General features: G+C 40.5%; 1 protein-coding gene across 1 annotated transcript in view; it reads left to right on the top strand.

The window, feature by feature from the left end:
• The window catches only part of GLDC (glycine decarboxylase), a 97,819-nt gene that overhangs the window by 51,260 nt on the left and 24,499 nt on the right, over positions 1 to 22,060 (top strand). Inside the window, exons 10-16 of the mRNA XM_086685230.1 lie at positions 203 to 342; positions 952 to 1,032; positions 2,896 to 2,993; positions 3,495 to 3,579; positions 3,742 to 3,783; positions 5,136 to 5,278; positions 17,546 to 17,621. Of these exons, the coding sequence (XP_086541356.1) occupies positions 203 to 342; positions 952 to 1,032; positions 2,896 to 2,993; positions 3,495 to 3,579; positions 3,742 to 3,783; positions 5,136 to 5,278; positions 17,546 to 17,621 (665 nt within the window). The remainder of the gene's footprint in view (positions 1 to 202; positions 343 to 951; positions 1,033 to 2,895; positions 2,994 to 3,494; positions 3,580 to 3,741; positions 3,784 to 5,135; positions 5,279 to 17,545; positions 17,622 to 22,060) is intronic.

Raw genomic sequence — 22,060 nt, 5'->3', positions numbered from 1 at the left:
TTATATGTATTTATTTCATAATAGTCTCTACTATAGTAATAAGCATTTAATTTCTTTACAAAAAAAAAGCAGTTACCAAAACACTGGCTAAGACCAGAAATAGACAATGGTTAGAATTTACTTCTTTATTTCTCTGTGGAATGCCAAGAGCAGAGGAGCAGATTTCTTTGTTGGGGACTGGTGGCTCTCCTATCTTATCTAGGTCTCAAGCGAGCTGGACATCAACTCCAGCATGAATTGTTCTTTGACACTTTGAAGATTCAGTGTGGCTGCTCAGTGAAGGAGGTTTTGGACAGGGCCACTCAGCGGCAAATCAATTTTCGGCTCTTTGAGGATGGCATGGTAAGTAAAACTTTTCCATTTCTTTATATATTCTCTAAGATTTCATAACTTTACTCACTAAAAATTTTCTTCTTTATTTAAAAACCCAATATTTAAATTTTAGGCACAATCTACGTCTTACAAACAATTTTGTTTTCCAACTTTGAACATTGTGACCTTCAAAGGATAATTCATTCTTAGCTTTCCTTAAGACTTTATGTTTTCATGTATGATACTCCTAGGCACATATTTTGCTCATAATACTCTTCCCAGGATGACTGTTGAAGTATAGTATCATACCCAGTATGGTGTGATAAGCACCATAATGAAGTAAGTTAAAGGAAGAAAAGGATAAGTCTATCTAGCACCAGTAGGGGTGACCTGCAGGCATGAGACTGCTGGGGTCCAGAAATGGTTCATAAAACCTAAACTAAACTAAACTAAACTAAACTAAACTCGTCTAGTCAACTTCACCTACGGGCCAACTTGGGTATAATGGCACCCTGATAGTTTGAAACAACTGAGAGTTTTATCTAGCACCTTCTTCCCTTTGACCTCTCTTGGGGTTTCTCCACTGACTGGTCTTGGAGTTTAGGGCTGATGTTTTCCCTTTAATTTTCATTTCTGCAGCTTGGTATTTCTCTTGATGAAACAGTGAGTGAAAAAGATCTGGATGACTTATTGTGGATCTTTGGCTGTGAGTCATCTGCTGTAAGTAAAATAAGAAGATACATTTCTCTCAATGAGTATTTGAGGTGTTGTCCAAGATAGCTGTGCCTCTTGTGATTCCAAGTGTGAAACTGGGTGGACTGCTGTTAAAAATTATGCCACTGACCATCCCCTATAGCTAGTGGTCACTGCTGTGGGCCCTAGCTAGGAACTGGAAGTCAAGCTAATTTGAAGGATGGTTAATGGTGTTTAATTCAAACTGTCCCAAATGGGGAATCATGACATTGGTGTCCTGGTTATGTCAATTCTGGGAAAATACTCATTCATGTAACATATTTATTGAACACCTAATATATGGCAGGTAATATGTTAGGCTCTGAGGACTCTGTGAATCTAAGATGGCACAGTTAATGACCAGGAGGCTGGGGCTGGAGAGGTTCCAGACACTTGGAAAAGCAACTATAAAGGCTTAGAGGCCAAGGATTATATTGAGAACTAGACACAGTATAGTGTGACTGAGTTGATTTCTGAAACAATGAAATTGCAGGGCCATGTGAGGAGAAAGGTTACACTTGCACGGATGAAAAAGAAAGTGGTCAGTAGTAATAGGTTCTGTCCTGGTTGCCTATGCACTCTTTAACAAGGGACTTATCTAGAGTACTAGATAACAAATATAAATCATCAAAGAGATATCACACTGTTCTTTTTTAAGCCTTAAGTAATAAATAGGACTGAATAAGCCATATTCTGTCTAGAATTCTGCATTAAATTTAACCACAGGTATTTGTTCCATGCATTTAAGGAATATTTATGAAGTATCCACTGAGGGCTCTAGATGGCTATACTATCAGCCTGAGGCAGAATGAAGAACAAGACATGTATTTATATATTCTGGATATTAACCCTTATCAGATATGATATGGAAACATTTCCTCCCATTCTGTGAGTTCTTAACTCTCTTGATAGTGCCTTTGATATGCAGAAGTTTATTTTAATTAAAGTCCACTCTATTTTTTCTTTTTGTTACTCAAAAGCATGTTACTCATGCTTTTGGTGTCGTATTTAAGAAACCAAAATCTAAATCCAAGGTAATGCAGATTTGTGCCTATGTTTTTCTCTTAAAGTTTTATAATTTTAGCTTTTAAATTTAGGTTCTTAGTTCAGTTTGAGTTTTCCTATATGTTGTAAGATAAGGATCCAACTTGATTCTTTTGCATGTGGATACCAGTTTTCTCAGCCTCATTTGAGGAGATTGCCCTTTCGCCCATTTTAGTGCGTGTATTTTATTAAACTTGTTGTCAAAGACAAAAGCGGTGTAAAGTGAGAATCCTTACTTGAGTGGTATCATCATAACTTTTTTGGATAGCACTTTAAATTTTTTTTTTTTTTTCAACGTTTATTTATTTTTGGGACAGAGAGAGACAGAGCATAAACGGGGGAGGGGCAGAGAGAGAGGGAGACACAGAATTGGAAACAGGCTCCAGGCTCTGAGCCATCAGCCCAGAGCCCAACGCGGGGCTCGAACTCACGGACCGCGAGATCGTGACCTGGCTGAAGTCGGACGCTTAACCGACTGCGCCACCCAGGCGCCCCTGGATAGCACTTCAAAATAACTTCCTGGAACTTGCTTCATTACTCAAGGAACACGCAGGAGAAGTTTTTTGGTGCAGTGGGGGGCATAAAAATTGTCATATTTCCTTTTTTATCTAAGGCAGAGGTCAACAGACTTTGAAAATAGTGCTCTGGACAATTGCCACAATTCATGACTCCTGATACCTTTTACCTAACCATGACAGATGCCAGGGAGGTGGGCAGTGGTAGTATATCTGCAGTGCTTTGTCAGAATGCATGCTGAGCAATTCAAGGCTTGCTTCCCTTCCGTTACTCTGTGGTCTCTCCATGCAGGAGCTGGTTGCCGAAAGCATGGGTGAGGAGCGGAGAGGTATTCCAGGGACTGCCTTCAAGAGAACTAGCTCATTCCTCACACATCAAGTGTTTAACAGGTTTGCTTGGGTGTGAGACTTCTGCATTGTGTACTGTGGCTCAGGAGTACAATAGAGAGTGGCTTCTGAATCCACCTGTGAGATGGATCTGGTTTTTGTAGCTCAGCCATGGCTCACTAAGAAACCATTGCCATAAGGATTCCATTCCTGATTGTGGCAAAGCCACCTGTTGCTGGCTCTGCTCCATTGGAACTGTAACCCCTAACCCACTTGTCAGGAAGAGGGGAGTTTGGATGCATAGTTGCCAGGCTGATGTTCATACCCAGGAACTCAACATCCTCTTCTTCCTAACCTGACCACTGGAATCTTCTTGTCCTGGTGCATCCCTGAGGTTTGTGGGGGTTCTATGTCCTTGCTTCTGACACTTTGTTAGCATGTTGGCTATGGCTCAATTTGATCTGTAGTTTGAAGGTAGATCTCAGTGTGTCTTATCTTTCAGGAGGATGTGCATGGACTCTTAGCTCATTATAATGGCCCAAATCATGTGTTTTGTGTTCATAGCTATCACTCAGAAACAAACATTGTCCGATATATGAAGAAATTGGAAAACAAAGATATTTCCCTTGTTCACAGCATGATTCCACTGGTAATTGTTGCCTTTTATTCCTGCTTCTATCTCACGCCTGGTTCCACCTCTTTGGGTTGCAGCTGATATGCTGCAAGAGGAATGAAGGGGTGGCCATGTCGGGAGATCAGAGGGATAAGAGGAAATTATTAATGTGATACATTTTGGATGTGCTTCTTAAAGGGGTCCTGCACCATGAAGCTCAACAGCTCATCTGAACTCGCAGTAAGTAGGAGGTTTTCTTAAAAACTTTTCTTAGGAAGGAATTTAATAGGAGCAGTGTTCTAGCTTGTACATAAGTGGATAACTAGAGAAAGCTACTGGGACTGTGATTTAGTAACTGTCTAAATAATTCTTTACCTGGTATTCAACAATCTCAGGACAAACCCTAGTTTTATTGTGACTTGGTCATTTAAATTTATGAGTAAAATTTTTTTTTAAATTAAAATAAACATTATTAATTAAATTAATGTATGTAATTAATAATTAACTAATATTAAAGTATTTATGCTTTCCTACCCCCATTATTTATTTATTTGTGTACTTTTTAAGATTTTATTTTAAGTTATCTCCCCATCCAATGTGGAGATCAAATCACAACTCCGAGACTAAGAGTCATATGTCTACTGAGTGAGCCAGCCAGGTGCCCCTCCTATTCCCCCTTTTAAATCTGCATTGTAAAAAGCTTTTATCAACTTGGAGTTTATTATGCTCAGTAGAATTCAGAACCTTAAGCCTTCTTTCTAGAAATACCAGAAGGGTATAGACTGGAGGTTTTCATTTATTTCTTTTTTTTTTTTTAATGTTTATTTATTTTTGAGACAGAGAGAGACAAAGCATGAACGGGGGAGGGTCAGAGAGAGAGGGAGACACAGAATCGGAAACAGGCTCCAGGCTCTGAGCGGTCAGCACAGAGCCCGACGCGGGGCTCGAACTCACAGACCGTGAGATCGTGACCTGAGCCAAAGTCGGACGCTTAACCGACTGAGCCACCCAGGCGCCCCTCATTTATTTCTTATATCAACAGAAGATTTGTTGTAACCTGATCATGTAGTTGGTAAGTATCTCTACTAGGCTAGGATCCATTTTAGCAAAACTATCTTCCTTTTTTTCCATACAACAAATGACATCAGGCAAAGGAAATCATGTTATATTGTTATTAGAAAGGTTTTTCCCATTTACTTTGGTTTATGTCTTGTTCTGCTCAATGAAGACAGAATAATATAGGTGCTGTATAAGAGTTTGAGTAAACCTTACCTCCAACAACTCATTGGATTTCATGGATATAAATATATTTTGTTCCTGAAAAGACAGAAAAAGTTTATATTTTTGTGTAAGTTCCCTTTCTGGGCTTTTGTGACCCACTTGTAAAATGATGGCAGTAACAGTATTTATCTGTTAAGATTGTGGTGAGGTTTAAATGAATATATTTAAAGTGCTTAAAACAGTGCCTGGCACATAGTAAGCACTCTTTGTGCTAGCTATTACTATACTCATCATCATCATTAAAGTTAGTATTGGTAATTACTATTACAATATGTACATATGCATGTGTCTTCTCCCCCATTGCTCTTCAGCCTATTACATGGAAGGAGTTTGCAAATATCCACCCGTTTGTGCCTCTGGACCAAGCTCAAGGATATCAGCAACTTTTCCGAGAGCTTGAGAAGGACTTGTGTGAACTCACGGGCTATGACCGAATCTCTTTCCAGCCTAACAGGTAAGAGATTTCTTCTGTCATTTCATCTATCTCATGTGGTATAACACCCACTCCAAAACTTGGAGGCTTGAAAAAACAATTTATTATTTCTTACTCTGAGAGTTGAGTAGACAGTTGAAATCCACTGGGGCGGATGGCTAAAAGGTCCATTGTAGTCACATTCACATAGCCAGAAAATTAGTGATAGGCAGCTGGCTGGGAGCGCAGCTGAGTATGCTGACCTGGGTCTTGGTTCTTGCCCATGTAGACTTCTCCATGTGGTTGCTCGAGTGTCATTCCTCCTGGAATGTTGTCTGGGTTCAAAATGGAGTGTTCCATAATGGAAGAATGTGGAAGCTGCACACTCCTTAAGGCTTAGCCTCTGAAGTTTCACAACGTCATTTCCAGATGCTGTGCTATTTATTCAGCAAGTGACAGAGTCAGCTCAGTTTGAATGCAAGAGTGGATGATACATGGGTGTGAATGTCCAGAATTGAGGTTCATTGTGGGCCGTCTTTGGAAACTAGTTACTACATCCATCAATGACATAGCATAATAATTAGAATCAAGTATACATTAACTCCTAACTGGAAGCCATATCTCAATCCAGTAGGGTCAGGAGACCCTATATCCTGGTTCCTTCTGTCACTAACTTTGAAAGTTCCCTGCCAGGGGCGCCTGGGTGGCTCAGTTGGTTGAGCGTCTGACTTCGGCTCAGGTCATGATCTTGTGGTCTGTGAATTCAAGCCCCGCATCAGGCTCTGTGCTGACAGCTCAGAGCCTGGAGCCTGTTTCGGATTCTGTGTCTCCCTCTCTTTCTCTGCCCCTCCGCTGTTCATGCTCTGTCTCTCTCTGTCTCAAAAATAAATAAAACATTAAAAAAAAAAAAAAAAAAAAAAAGAAAGTTCCCTTCCCGTCTCTGGCCTCTGTCTCCTTATATGTAAAGGATATGTTTTTGAAGAGTGATATTTATTTATTTATTTATTTTTAGCACTCTAATTTTATTTTTTATTATTTTTTTAAATTTACATCCAAACTAGTTGGCATATAGTGCAACAATGATTTCAGGAGTAGATTCCTTAGTGCCCCTTACCCATTTAGCCCATCCCCCCTCTCACAACCCCTCCCGTAACCCTCAGTTTGTTCTCCATATTTATGAGTCTCTTCTGTTTTGTCCCCCTCCCTGTTTTTATATTATTTTTATTTCCCTTCCCTTATGTTCATCTCTTTTGTCTCTTAAAGTCCTCATATGAGTGAAGTCATATGATTTTTGTCTTTCTCTAGTTTCACTTAGCTTAATACCCTCCAGTTCCATCTATGTAGTTGTAAATGGAAAGATTTTGTTCTTTTTTGATTGCCTAGTAATCCTCCATTGTGTGTGTATATATATATATATATATATATATATATATATATACACCATATTTTCTTTATCCATTCATCCATCGATGGACATTGGGCTCTTTCCATACATTGGCTATTGTTGATAATGCTGCTATAAACATGGGGGTGCATGTGTCCCTTTGAAACAGCATACTTGTATCCCATGGATAAAGAATAACAGTGATTTTTAAAAGCAGAGGGCTCTAGCAAAATCTTCTGGGTACTTGTTAAAGATACAAATGTCTATGTCCCTCTCCAGACCTACTAATCATAATCTCCAGCAGTTGGGACTAAGAATCTTTATTTTTAAGAAGCAAACAAGTGATTCTGATCCCTCCTGATTTCCAATCTGGAATCCACTAGGTTTGTGAGCTGTCTTCATGGGAATAGATACATCATAGATGGATAGGCAGACAAACACTACCAGTAGGAGTCCACATTTTAAGTATCTTCAGAAGAGTTGTGTTTCTGCCGCTGGCTTTTCCACCTTCCACTACTCAAGTGTTAATTTTCCACCAGCAGCCTCAACACTGGCAACACCTAGGAGCTTGTTAGAAATGCAGACTTTGTATTTCAAGATACAAAAATCAAATGATTTTAAAACTGAGATATTTATTTTCTGACTCTATGCAACAGAAAATAATCAGATCTTAGATACAGCCAAGCCCCACCTCCTGTTTGGTAAGATAGGGTATACAGCAAAGCCATGCACTCTGTAAAAACAGTACATCCTATAAAATACAAACCTTTTAGGAAGGGGGCATATGCAAATGAAAGGACACAGAGATCTTTTAATAATAGCCTCTGGAACCCTGATTTTATAAATAGGAAGGAATGATATTCATGAAAGTCAGGCTTCATGCCTTCTTTAAAACATCATCATCCGGCCCCTCTTCCTTTTCAAAGGAGGAAAGGAAACTGAATGATAAGCCTGAAGAAATAATACGTTAAATAATATTGAAAGTGAAGAAATTTTGCCCTCTAGTGATGGAATATGATTACATCTTCTGTGGATTAGTAATTTTTCAGGATTATTTTAACTCTTAAATCATTAGCTTTTGCAGCTAATTGAGGGCCAAAACAGGATTCCCAGAAGTCCGACCTACAAATGAGGAAGTTTGCCTTCCGTTAATAGAATGGTTTCCAACCCTGCATAGAAATTACTCATGTGGTGCGTTTATAAAAAGATCCTGATGATCAGATCACAATCCCAAATTGAATCATAATCTTAAGAGCAAAAGAGGGGTAAGGGAAGGGACACAGGCATGAGTAGTTTTTTTTTTTTTTTTTAAGTTATTTATTTTGAGAAAGAGAGAAAGACAAGGCAAGGTTAAGAACTACTCTCTTAGAAGTTTCTCTGTCCTGCTCTCCTCATATGATTGGCAGTGAGTTTCATTACCCCATTTAAGTTGTGCAGAAAATAAAGAGATCATTATCAAGATGTCTTTCCTGTCAGTGATGCCTTCTTACACTACAGAGATTCCCAGGTATAACACTTATTTCTAGGAGCCGATTTGAAAGTGACAGTAGCTGTACCCAAAGTTGAGGCTTAAGATGAGGGATATTTCTGGTTCTTAGCAGAGGCTGCTCTGACAGGTAAGGAAATGCCCTGCTCTTGTGTTGGCCCTTCTATCAAGGGCCATGCTTCCAGAGATGAAAGTGATTTGATGTCTTAATTTGAGGAAAAGAGGAAGGGATGCACTATATATTCTATATGCAAGAGATTTTATTTTTATCTTGCTGTGACACTATCTTGGTTTACTTGTGCTAAGCTTCTCTCCACAAGTGAATTATATTTTCAGGTCTTATAACCTATGTTTGAAGTATTATAATTAGTCTACCACAGGGTTAACTGTTATTTATCATGATTTATTGCTGGCTAGTGACCAATCCAAGGTGCTGATGTAGGCTTCATATTTATTGTAAGAAGTTTTCTTGAGTATTCTGTACAGAGGAAGAATTTGATGTATCGTGTCAGCCACTAAAATTATGCTCATAAAATAAAGGGTGCGGTAGCAATTGTCAAGAGACTGTTACAGCAACTCCTCGGCGCCTAAGAAGAGACAAGCCACATGCACTCAGGGAATCACAAAAAACTGTTTATTGCACACCAGTGCTGGCCTAGCAGAGTCACCTCCAAAGGCTGAGCCCCAACTTTGGCATCAGTCTCCTTTTATGGCTGGGGATGGTAGGGGGTTGAGAGACAAAAGAAAAAGGGGAGGGGTCCTTTATCAGTGGTGCTACACAGGTAGTTGGTGGAGGCAGGAGGCAAACAAGATTACAGAAGCCAAAAGTATGCAAGGGGAGTATCCAGCCTCATCTGGGGTTATCTGGCTGGCCCATTTTATCTTGTTTTTCTTCTCAAGACTATTTCTTGGTGTTTTCACTTATACCTAATTGGAGTTGGTCAGTATGTCTGTAGACTAGAGTCTGGTCACCAAAATATATCTAAATGTTTCCTTTCCCTGGCACCTGTGTGGTTCAGTCGGTCAAGGTTAAGCGTCTGGCTTCCGCTCAGGTCATGATCTCACAGTTGGGAAGTTTGATTCCCCCATTGGGCTCTGTGCTGACAGCTCAGAGCCTGGAGCCTACTTTCTGTGTCTCCCCCTCTCTCTGCCCCTTCCCTGCTCACACTCTGTCTCTGTCTCTCTCAAAAATAAATAAAGACAAAAAATAAATAAATAAATAAATAAATAAAGAGTAAACGGTTCCTTTCCTTTTTTGTTACCGTATAATATTTATTTATTTATTTCAAGTTTATTTATTTTGTGAGAGCGCAAGCAGGGGAGGGGCAGAGAGAGAGGGGGCAGAGGATTCAAAGCAGGCTCTGTGCTGACAGCAGGGATCCTAATGCATGGCTTGAACTCACAAACCATGAGATCATGACCTGAGCCACATTTGGACACTTATCCAACTGAACCACCCAGGCGCCGCTATCATATACTTAAAATTTAAATATGGCAAGAATTAGGAAGTAGCATTAGTAATGTTTTGCAACTCTAAAAATTTTTTTTGTGGTAAAATAAACATAACATGAAAATTTACCAATTAAAAATTACATTTTTAAGAGTACAATTCAATGTCATGAAGTACATTTATATTGTTTTGCAACCATCAACACCATCCAACTCCAGGACTTTGTCTTCTTGAAGTTCTTTACCCATTAAACAACAACTCCCCATTTCTCTGTTACACCAGCCACTGGCTGGTGCTATTATTTTCTGCTGCTTTTAACTTTACTACTCTAAGTATGTCATGTAGGAGGAAACACATCATGTTTGTCCTTCTATATCTGGCTTATTTTACTTAGCATAATGTCTTTATATCCATGTCTTTATCTTGTAGCATGTGTCAACATATCCTTTTTTTTTTTAAATATTTTTAAATGTTTGTTTATTTTTGAGAGAGAGAGAGAGAGAGAGAGAGAGAGAGAGAGAGAGAGACAGAGTATGAATGGGTGAGGGGCAGAGAGAAAGGGAGACGCAGAATCTGAAGCAGGCTCCAGGCTCTGAGCTGTCAGCATAGAGCCCAACACGGGCCTTGACCTCACTAACTGCGAAATCTTTTTTTTTTTTTTTTTTTTTTTTTCAACGTTTTTTATTTTTTATTTTTGGGACAGAGAGAGACAGAGCATGAACGGGGGAGGGGCAGAGAGAGAGGGAGACACAGAATCGGAAACAGGCTCCAGGCTCTGAGCCATCAGCCCAGAGCCTGACGCGGGGCTCGAACTCCCGGACCGCGAGATCGTGACCTGGCTGAAGTCGGACGTTTAACCGACTGCGCCACCTAGGCGCCCCTAGTTAGATGATTAATATCTTCCAGTGGACTGAACTTTGAAACTGCCCTTTGAAGACTAAGTCATGACCACCATGTGTGTATCAGGGCAGTTTACAGTAAGGAGAATCAAAACACTTGATGGTTGTTACCTCCCACACCCCCATTCTTGAGCTCATAATTGATTAATTAGCTCTAACATGATTGATACCATTGATAATCTCTGATAATGCTTTCTTACTGAGCCTGGTGCAGCTTCAGAACCCTCCTATCAGAGAACTCCAGGAAGCCAGATATCAGAGACCTCTGGTCAGAGACTGATTTCCTAAAGAAGTACTCAGAACACCAGGAGGAAGAGAAAGAAGGGTGAAGGATGAAGAGAACCATCTTTGGGGACACAGAAAATAGTGAGGTTCCTTAACTCTCAAAAGCATATTTTGATTTTTGCAGTTTGTAAGGCTTGGAGCAGTGGTTTTTGCACTTGGTCACACCCTCAGAATTTCTGACTCAGTACTTCAGAACTTGAATTTCTATCAAGTTCCCAGGTGATGCTGATGCTTTGGAGATTTAAGTTTGAGAACCATTGCTTTAACATACTCTTCGGATATCAGAATGGTTAGAACAGCTGGATCTATTCAGATGTTTCTTGACAGAATCTGAAGGTTAAGTATAGAATTCAGCTTAAGTCAAATCAGATATAGACTGGGGTGCCTGGGTGGCTCAGCTGGTTAAGCGGCCGACTTCATCTCAGGTCATGATCTCATGGTCTGTGGGTTCGAGCCCCACGTAGGGCTCTTTGCTGGCAGTCCACAGCCTGAAGCCTGCTTCCGATTCTGCGTCTCCCTCTCTCTCTGCCCCTCCCCTGCTTACTCCCTGTCTCTCTCTCTCCCTCAAATAATAAACATTAAAAAATTTTTAAGTCAGATACAGATTGGTAAGAACATTCCAGAATGATACATTGAGATTTTTATTATAAGCTCATTGGAATGGAGATCCAGGCAGTGTTTGGGTACTTGAGGTAAGCAACAGAATTAGACTGATTAATATCCTAGTGCTTCCAAGGTATGTTTATTGGAAAAATTGTCAGTCACCCTATTTATTCCATTCATAAGATAGGAATCAGTGCCATTTTTTACTTTATTTTCTTGGAGGTGTCTTAGGATGTTGCCATGGACTAAAGTGGGTCATTTTGAAGCAGTGGCTGTTTTGATCATCTTACTGGGATCAGTTTTACCATGTCAGTTTCTTTTTTTCTTCTCTTTTCTTTTCTTTTGAGATCGCAAGTGAGCAAGGGGAGAGAGAGAGAGAGAGAGAGAGAAAGAAATTGAGCTAGCCCAAAGTGGAGCTCCAACCCATGAACCATGAGATCATGACCTGAGCCAAAGTCAGATTCTTCCCACCAGGCATCCCATCATGTCAGTTTCTTAGCTAATGTTTCACTTGGTCACTTCCCAAACACTTGATGGTGGTATTATTAAAGTGTTTGGTTGAGGGGAGTTTGACATCAAAACATATATCACAGGGGTACCTGGATGACACAATTGTTTAAACATCTGACTCTTGATCTCATCTCAGGTCATGATCTCACGGTTCCTGGGGTCAAGCCCTGCATCGGGCTCTTGAACTGATGGTGTGGAGCCTGTTGGGATTCTGTCTCTCCTCTCTGACTCTACCCAGCTTGTGCTTTTCTCTCTCTCTCTGAAAACAAATAAATAAATGTTAATTTAAAAAAAAAATTATAAAATTAAAAAAAACCATATCATTAATAGTGTTTCCTTTTGGAGAATTAGATGGGGAAGAATGGGAGAAGGTTGCTTTTTTTTTATAGATGCAAATTTTTTAAACACATGAATGTTTTATTTTATAATAAAAAACTTTCAAATCCACCTATGAATTAGGTGACAATACCCAAGGGAGGCTTGCAGCAGAGAATAAATCAGGGTTACTCCAGGTGAAGGGTCACCACTATCACTGGAAAATCTGTGACTGTCCCACTTCTTGGGTCATTTCCTCCAGATTATGAAGTCCCAGGCTGTGGGAGTTTCCTCTATGCTGTGATTGGGTCACATGTTCAATAACTTGTTAATGGACAGTGATTGGGAATGTTTGCTCCCTTCCTACTTCTTCTTCTTTTTTTTTTTTTAATTTATTTTTTGAGAGAGACAGCATGAACGGGGGAGGGGTTGGGAGAGGAGGAGACACAGAATCCGAAGCAGACTCCAGGCTCTGAGCTGTCAGCACAAAGCCTGACGTGAGGCCCGAACTCACAAATTGTGAGATCATGACCTGAACTGAAGTCAAACGCTTAATTGACTGAGCCACCCAGGTGCCCCTGCCCACCCCCCCAATTTTTAAGATAAAAACCTTCTTTAAAAAAATTTTTTTACATTTATTTTTGAGAGAGAGAGAACGTGAGCAGGGAAGGGTAGGAGAGAGTGGGAGATCCAGAATCCATAGAAGGCTCCAGGCTCAGAGTCTGATGCAGGGCTTGAACTCAAACAGTGAGATCATGACCTGAGCTGAAGTTGGACTAGTAACCAACTGAGCCCCCCAGGTGCCCCCAAAATTCATTCATTATCTTAATCCATCTTTAGTTTTATGCTTAAGGAGTGCTAAGCTTTCTACCTGTGACTACTCGCCGTGAATGTTCTCCACGATCATCTGTATGAGTAGGCCTTATTCCTTCTTCATCATTGATTGTTAGATCATCTGCAGTCATATTTCTAACATCTAGCAGAAGTCTTTAAGTCTCCCTTGGGATTCATCTTGTGTGAAGGTCCAGTAAAAATTTGTTCCACAGGTCTAAAAACTAAACCTTTCCAGGTAGAACTAAGTTGCAATATTTCTAAATCCCAGGGTTCTTAGCAAAGATGAAGGTAAAGTGATAAAAATCATTGACATTTGTGTCCTTGAATTCTAGTTCTAGTCTCTTTCTAGCAAAAGAGCTATAGTGTCACCCTGTTTCTGTCATGCCATCTTCAAATTCTACCCTCTTCCTCTCCCCCCCCAAACCTTTTGCTAAGTTCACACTGACTAGGATTGCACTTAGAATTCTACACTGATACTAATAGTCTAGTTTAATCATTACAAAACTGTTGAATCCCATCAACTGCATTTTATTTTCACCTTGTGGGACACTGTACTTGTTCTAGCTTCTTATAGTCTATGACTTCTTACAGATTTTTTGTGCAATGAGTCTGTGTTTTGGAAGATGTTGTCTGCTAGACTTCGCTCATTTTGTGTTTAGCAGTACAATATGTAGCAGTTCTTTCACCAGTCTGAATATATGCCATGACTGGAGGATGTTGTTTTTCTAAGACAATTTAAGCTTATGCTTACTTGACACTTTTGTGGGTCTCAGGCTCCCCACCCACTAGTGTCCTCCTTTCTGTGGCCAACTCTGCAGATCCAAGCCACCAACCACTTCAATTTAAATGGATGTCAGAAAACCACTGTTTTTGCTGTGTTTTTTTCTCCACATGTAGTGGTTTTCTGATGGACTCTCAATCTGGGTTATGGAGATAAGCAGTTATTTTTCATAATACTTTTCCATCAACATGTGGCACTAATTCCTCTTATTTTAATAGAACCCCAATAATAAGCCTTTGTGGCATTTATTTATTTATTTATTTATTAAGGTTTTTTAAAAAAAAATTATTAATTTTGACAGAGAGCATAAGTGGGATAAGGGCAGAGAGACAGAGAAAGAATCCCAAGCAAGTTCCGTGCTGTCAATGCCAGCCCATCTAGGGGCTCTATCTCATGAACGGTGCGATCATGACCTGAGCCAAAATCAAGGGTCGACACTTAACCGAGTGAGCCACTCAGGCGCTCCTTATGTGGCATTTAGTTTTAAGTTGCCACATCTAGCATTTATGATCATCCGTAGGATAATGCCTCTCTCTTGGATTACTGGCTCACAGTTCCATTCTCTTTCATTCCTGTTCTGAATACCTTGATTGGTTTCCAACAAGATAAGATGAGTAGAAGTCATGAGAAAAAAATAGAGGTAAGTATAGAATCCATTTGTTGAGTCCCCTTTCCATGGAAGAAAGGATATCAATGTTGACTGCTTCGGCTGGAGATGGGAACTAAATTTTGGGGTTTTTTTGTTTTTGTTTTGTTTTTTTCTACCAACTTTTTTGACTATTTTATTTTATTTTCTAATTTTTTTAATATGAAATTTATTGTCAAATTGGTTTCCATACAACACCTAGTGCTCATCACAACAGGTGCCCTCCTCAATGCCTATCACCCACTTTCCCCTCCCCCCCTCCCCCCACACCAACCCTCAGTTTGTTCTCAGTATTTAAGAGTCTCTTATGGTTTGCCTCCCTCCTTCTCCATAACTTTTTTCCCCTCCTTCTCCTCCTCTGGTCTTCTGTTGAGTTTCTCAGGATCCACATATGAGGGAAAACATATGGTATCTGTCTTTCTCTGCCTGACTTATTTCACCTAGCATAACACTCTCCAGTTCCATCCATGTTGCTACAAATGGCCAGATTTCATTTTTTCTCATTGCCAAGTAGTATCCCATTGTATATTTAAACCACATCTTCTTAATCCATTTGTCAGTTGATGGACATTTAGGCTCTTTCCATGATTTGGCCATGGGAACTAAGTTTTGAACAAAGTCCATGCAGAGTACTGTTCTATATATGCTGAGAACTATATCCTACCCTCAGGGCTTACACTCTAATTATAAGACAGGCACACAAAGTACATCGGAGTTCTAAAATAATTTTCAACGTACAGTGCACTTATAGGATTGTGTTATAGCAGTAACAAAATACTGAGTGCATATGGGTACAATTATTATCCCTATTTTAGAGATGAGGAAACAGAGGCTAGGTAACTTGGTATTGGTGGTTTGCTGAAGCATATTCATTTTTCTGTTTCCAAAATAAAAACAAGTGAGCAACAACTTGTTTTTCCAAAGACAGGAAAATGGAAGACTCATGTCTGCCTACCTCCCTGGAAGAGGGAAGAGGCAGACCTCACTCAGTGTAAGTGACAAGAAACTTATTATATGTGTTAGCCAACCCTCCCTAGTTCGACAAGGGTTATGTGAAAGAAAATCACAGCTCTGAATCCTTTGGGAAGCACAATGTGCTCGGAGAAACAGTACTGCTCTCAGGGGAAACATGAGGCTCCTTGAGAGGCCAACTTGTACTGAAGTCTAATTCTGTCACTGTTGGCCATGTGGGCATGTAACACTTTAACCTCAGTTTCTTCATGTACATAACGGGGGTGATGGGCCTATCATATGGGGGTATTGGGAGGATTAAATAAGGACTAAATAAAATGATGTAAAATGCTTTAGTGGCAACCCCCACAACAAGGGCTACCATTTCTCTGTACTCTGTGCAGAGTGCCTGTTAAGTAGGAAGTGTTTAATTAATGGAGCAATTTATACTTATTATTACTATTACTTAGCTAATCTACCCTATCCTATTGCTTTGTAATTCACCATTTTCTCTTTCTCCAGCCAGGCTATAAGCCCCAGATACTTCCCTGTTATCTCTCCTGACCTAAGTCCTCAATTCTGCTGTTTCCTAACACCAGATCATCAGTGTCCCCACAGTAGTTTGAAAACATTTCAAATCCAACTGGTTTTGTCCTGGTGTTCTCTCAAAATAAAACAAGGAAACAAACAAAACAAAAAAAACAAAACAAAAAAAACAAAAATAGTGCTCCAAATTTTATCTTTTGGTTTAAAAAAAATTTTTTTAATGTTCATTCATTTTTGAGAGACAGAGCATGAGTGGGGTAGTGGCAGAGAGAGAGGGAGATACAGAATATGAAGCAGGCTCCAGGCTCTGAGCTGTCAGCACAGAGCACATCGTGGGGCTCGAACTCACAAACTGCAAGATCATGACCTGAGTCAAAGTTGGACGCTTAACCCAATGAGCCACCCATCACCCCTAGCTTTTAGAAGTTTTTTAAATTTAGAAATTTACCTTATTCTTACAACTTGTACTTGTAGAGTGTTATCTCAGTATTATGGGATGATTAGAATGGATGAACACCCAAACCACTGGGTCTTCTACAGGATTAAGGGATGGTGTAATTTTGCAAAATAGAGGAAATAATCACTTTGAATGGGATTTAAAAACCTATTACTCACACCTATTACTCGCTTCTAGCTGCCACATGCATAGGGGCATGGCAAAGCTCACCTAAGAATAAAGGACTATTGCCACACTCAAAGGGCATAGTTCCTTTGGGGTAATATCATCACTGATTATATATGTGGTATGGACAAATTCTGGTTTTAGGTGTAATAATTGTAATTAATGTTATTAAAAATTGTTCTCCTTGGGGTGCCTGGGTGGCGCAGTCAGTTAAGCGTCCGACTTCAGCCAGGTCACGATCTCGCGGTCCGTGAGTTCGAGCCCCGCATCCGGCTCTGGGCTGATGGCTCAGAGCCTGGAGCCTGTTTCCAATTCTGTGTCTCCCTCTCTCTCTGCCCCTCCCCCATTCATGCTCTGTCTCTCTCTGTCCCAAAAATAAATAAACGTTGAAAAAAAAAAATTGTTCTCCTTGAAAGATACACACTGACATTTGAATTGATAAAATGATGTGATACTTGAGTTTCGCTTCAAAACAATCTAGTTCAGGAGGTGTCTAGTTGACTCAGTAGGTAGAGCATGCAACTCTTGATCTCTGGGCTGTGAGTTCAAGCCCCTTGTTGGGTGTGGAGCCCACCTAATAAAAATAATCTAGTTCAGAGTGAGGGGGTTAGTGTGGGATATGGTTGGAAAAAGATTGACCATACCCAAGAATTGTTAAAGCTGGATAATACGTATATGGCAGCTCCTTATATTCTACTATTTTTGTGTGATTTTTGAAATTTTCTGTAATAGAATTCATAGATACATGGTACTGAGCGAGGTTTGAAGGCCCATTTCTGAGTAGGAGTAGATGAGCTTTAGTACACGGACTGAGTGCCATTCTGTGGTCATTCAAGAGCTTTTATGTTGTGCAGAGATCCTAGGTGAGCTTTCCATGGTGTCTGGTAGTGCCTTTTTGTCAAATGGAGAACATGCAGTCCCTGCCCAGTGAATAGTGAATGAGTCAATGAAAGCAAAGAGGCCCAAAGCCCTGACCCTTCTCTTCTTGTCTTTGCAGCGGAGCCCAGGGGGAATATGCTGGGTTGGCCACTATCCGAGCTTACCTCGAGGGGAAAGGAGAGGGACACAGGACAGTAAGTATGAGCAGGTGGTGCTTGCCCACCATCAGGGGGCAGTGGGTCCAGCTCTCAGAGCCCCTTTTCTTTTGTGGTGCACTCCTTCTAAGCCTTATTGGAAGCAGCTAGGGAACATATAATCAAGAAACAGATTTCCCTGAACTGGCCATTACGATCCTTGCCCCGGAGACACTTCCATGGACCATTTTGAGGGAAAACATTTGAAAATAAAGGTTTTTGTTCAAGCCCAGTCTGTAAAAGTCAGCCAGTTGGCCATGGAACTGCTTTCCACAGGTTGCAAAGGATGGAAGGGGCAGGAATGTTACCCTTCCAGGTCTCTTCTCCCTTGTGTAGTCCTGGCCCTACACCTGGACAAAGGGTAGGGACTTGCCTTTAATTCTTCTGTAACCCCTACTGTGACTAGACACAGTTCTGATCATATGTATGCTCAAAAAATGTTTATTGAGGGGCACCTGGCTGGCTCAGTCAGTAGAGCACGCAACTCTTTATCTCAGGATCATGAGTTTGAGACCCACGTTGGCTGTAGAGATTACTTAAAAAAAATTTTTTTTTATAAAATATTTATTGAATAAGTAAATTCCCTATTGAGGATTGTCATCTCTAAGCAGCAAAAGAAGATGGTGGAGCAGAGTTCATGGTTCTGCTTCAGTTTTTGCTTTCAGTATGGGAGTCTAGTCTCCAGGGTCCAAACTGCTTGTGGAGCCTGTTTAGGGACCCACAGGTGCTAATGGGCTTGACTGGACTCCACTAATCTCCAGGTAGCAGTGCCTCTAGCAGTTGATCTGACATAGGCTTCAGAGTGTGGCGAATGAGCCTATTTCTGAGGTCTTCATTTTGGTGTTGACCAACACTGAGCAAGAACTTCCACTGAGTTGTGGAGGTGGAGTTCTTAGAGGGTCGGGAGCAGGATAAAAGTGAATGCCCATCCCAGGAGACTTAGAAAAGGGTGCCAGGCTAGTTCTGGTTGCCCAAGTTAGTGGGAGTGCAGAAGCTGGTGGCCCTATCTCAGTCCATTTCTGGGTATATTAAAACTAGAAGATTATTTGTGGCTAGTTGCCTGTATTTTGCAATGGAGAATCTGAAAGCTGTTATACTTCACTTTCAAAAATGGAGGGAAAAAAGAATTTTCTTTCTCCTCCTGTTTATCCATCCTGATTTCACAAGTATGTTTTCTCAGGCCTTTGTCCTAGTTGGGGAGTAGAACTAATTTTCAAAAATCTTTGAAAAAGAGGACATCATTAATTGAATAATTATTCAATCCTGGTTACATACAAGGCACGGTGTGTGCCAGTCCTGAGTTAGATTAAGTGATAAATCAGATAGACACAGTCCCTGACACTCCAAGTTGGGTTTCCTAGTGGTTTTGAATTCTAAGGAAATGTTAGTTTAGAACTAGAATCATTCCTTGGACCTCAGAGTCTCAGCACTGTCATAGCATCAGAAAGGAAACATTGAAGCTCATGTTGTCCAGGGAAAGAATGGCAGGTGACTGACATTAAAAGTTCCCCCTTCCAGGGGCGCCTGGGTGGCGCAGTCGGTTAAGCGTCCGACTTCAGCCAGGTCACGATCTCGCGGTCCGTGAGTTCGAGCCCCGCGTCAGGCTCTGGGCTGATGGCTCAGAGCCTGGAGCCTGTTTCTGATTCTGTGTCTCCCTCTCTCTCTCTGCCCCTCCCCCATTCATGCTCTGTCTCTCTCTGTCCCAAAAATAAATAAATGTTGAAAAAAAATTTAAAAAAAAAAAAAAAGTTCCCCCTTCTGTTCTTCCTCTGTGGCTTCCATGTATTAAGGTAGCCACTGGAACTCCTTGTTATACTTTCTAACCACTGGGTGTCTGGGGATTCTGGGAAGGGATCCATTTGTTCTGTGTGACCACCTCCATGTTGCCTCCTTTTCCTCATCCTCCTCCTGCCCATGCTTTATAAAGAGATTTTTGAGATCTGTGTTGTAGTGGTCATGCTAAAATCCAGGTTCCATCAAATCTGTGATGCTCCCCACCCCTTATTGTTTCCAGGTCTCCACTCTGACATCAGGAAGTATCTGTGAATGTCCAGGAGTGGGGGACCAAACCAGAAAGGTCAAGCAGAAAGGATGAAAGAACTTTTGATTGGGCCTGGACAGAGTTCTTCTGTGACTGACAGATCCTTTATGGTTCCTTTTCATTCTCTTTGTGTTTTCCAGTCCTCTCTTCTCTGTCTGTCCCCCTGCATGTGATGTTTCTTGTCTGACCATTGTCCACACTGCTATAACCACAGTGTCATTTTTTCATTCTGAAGGACTGCAGGAAGCTAGCCACTGAAGCTGGGGAAGGGCCGAGGCTGGGAGAGACAGGGAAGGCCACCCAGTCCCTGAGCTTGTAGAAATACAGAACTCTTAAGTTTGGAAATGTTGGCATCCTTTCTAGATTAAAGATTTTAATTAAAGCTGACATTTTCAGTTAGAGAAGAAAATGACTTATTACTCAAATAATCAGGGAGGATTTTTCCATATCAGAAGAGTCTCAGACAGCTGTTCCTGCACAATAGACCCTAATGGAATCCAGTAAAATACATCCTTCTTTTTTGAAAAGGAGTGTGGGGAAATTGTATGCTACAGAACCACCCAAGTCCCTGATGGTTCTCTTATTTCAAGCTGTTTTTTGGCAATTATTTTTCACATTTGCTCTTGGGTTAAATTTCAGAGGTTCCTAAAATGCAACAACCAAGTTCTTGATTTACCAGTTTAATTTGGGGGACTATAAATTTGTTTAACAAACACCAGGGATTGTCTTAAACCCTTTGTAATTAACAACTCAATTTGTTAGTACAATATTAACTTAGATTTGCTGAGCAGAGATGTGGTTTTTATACAACAGAAAACATTGACGCCACAGAAAATACCAAAAAACATCCCCCAAAATGTATATGGGAGTATTTTTCTCTTCCTAACTGCCTGAGACAAAGTAGTGGCATTTGGTTTTTAGATTTTCTTAGTGGTAAGAATTTGATTTTCCCTCACAAATGAGTACTCCTCCTTAATCCTTCACTCATTCAGCAAGTGTTGGAGAATGAGTTATGGGTTGGGTTTATACCAGGTACATTGGGGAGTTAGAAAAACAGCATCCATCTAAATGGGCATAAATGCTCCAAAGAGGATTTGTTTTATATAAACTAAAGCATCACATCCATTCCCTTGTGACCGCACAATTTTAAAGTGAGGCAAAACCAACATTAAATAAAATTACAGAAAAAAAATACTAAAGTTTCCTAATTTTACATAGAAAAACAGAACTGTATAATAGCAACATATAAATGAGTCACTGACAAAACCGCTGAGACTTTTTCTGCTGCTCCTTATATCAGGATATGTATTAGTTTTCTGTGGCTGCTGTAACAAATTCTTACAAACTTAATGGCTTGAAAAAACAAAAATTTATCTTCTCAGTTATGGAGTCCAGAAGTCTGAAATTGGTTTCCCTTGGCTAAAGTCAAGGTATTGGTAAGGCAGTCTCCTTTGGGAGGATCCATGAGAGAAAATGTTTCTTTGCCTCTCTGGATGCCTTCTGCATTCCTTAGCTTGGGGCCCCTTCTTGCCATCACTCCATCCTCTTGTTCATCCTTCAAATTTCCTGTCGTTTTTAAAAGTATTTTTTAAATGTTTATTTTTGAGAGAGAGAGAGAAAGAGAGTGTGTGCACGTGCATGCAAGTTGGGAAGGGGCAGGCAGGGTGGAGACAGAGGATCCAGCAGAAAGCCTGATGTGGGGCTCGAATCCATGAACCACGATATCATGACCTGAGCTAAAGTCTGATGCTTAACTGGCCACCCAGGCACCCCCATTCATCATATTTTCTACTTACTTTGTTGTCAAACCTCCACCTGCCTCCCTCTGCTGAGAGTACTGGGGAATGTGTTTAGGGTCCACTGATAATCCAGACAGATTTCAAAATCCTTAATTTCTCATCTCATGAGCCTGAAGTTAATCGCATTTTCAAAGTCCCTTTTGCCATAAGGATACATCCATTGATTCTGAGAATTAGAACATGGGCATTTGAAGGGGTACTCAGCGTACCATAGGATGGTTTGACATTTTTACCTTGAATATATTTATTTCAGCAGAACTTCCCTGGTATGAATTCTTAATTTAGGCCTTTAGCCAATGTTTTATATTCATTAATTTTTTTTTTATTTTTTTTAATTTTTTTTATTTGAGGGGTGCCTGGTGGCTCAGTCGGTTAAGCGTCCAACTTCAGCTCAGGTCATGATCTTGTGGTCTGTGGATTCAAGCCCCACATCGGGCTCTGTGCTGACAGCTAGCTCAGAGCCTGGAGCCTGTTTCAGATTCTGTGTTTCCTTCTATTTCTGCTCTTCCTTGCTTGCACTTTGTCTCTCTCAAAAATAAATACACATTTAAAAAATTTAAAACTTTCTTTTACGCTTAAGTATGGTTGACTGTATTCAC

The sequence above is a fragment of the Puma concolor genome, chromosome D4 (assembly GCF_028749965.1).
Source record: "Puma concolor isolate L17-30 chromosome D4, mPumCon1.1.hap2, whole genome shotgun sequence".
NCBI classification, from domain to species: Eukaryota; Metazoa; Chordata; class Mammalia; order Carnivora; family Felidae; genus Puma; species Puma concolor.
This window is presented reverse-complemented; position numbering and strand designations above follow the sequence as displayed.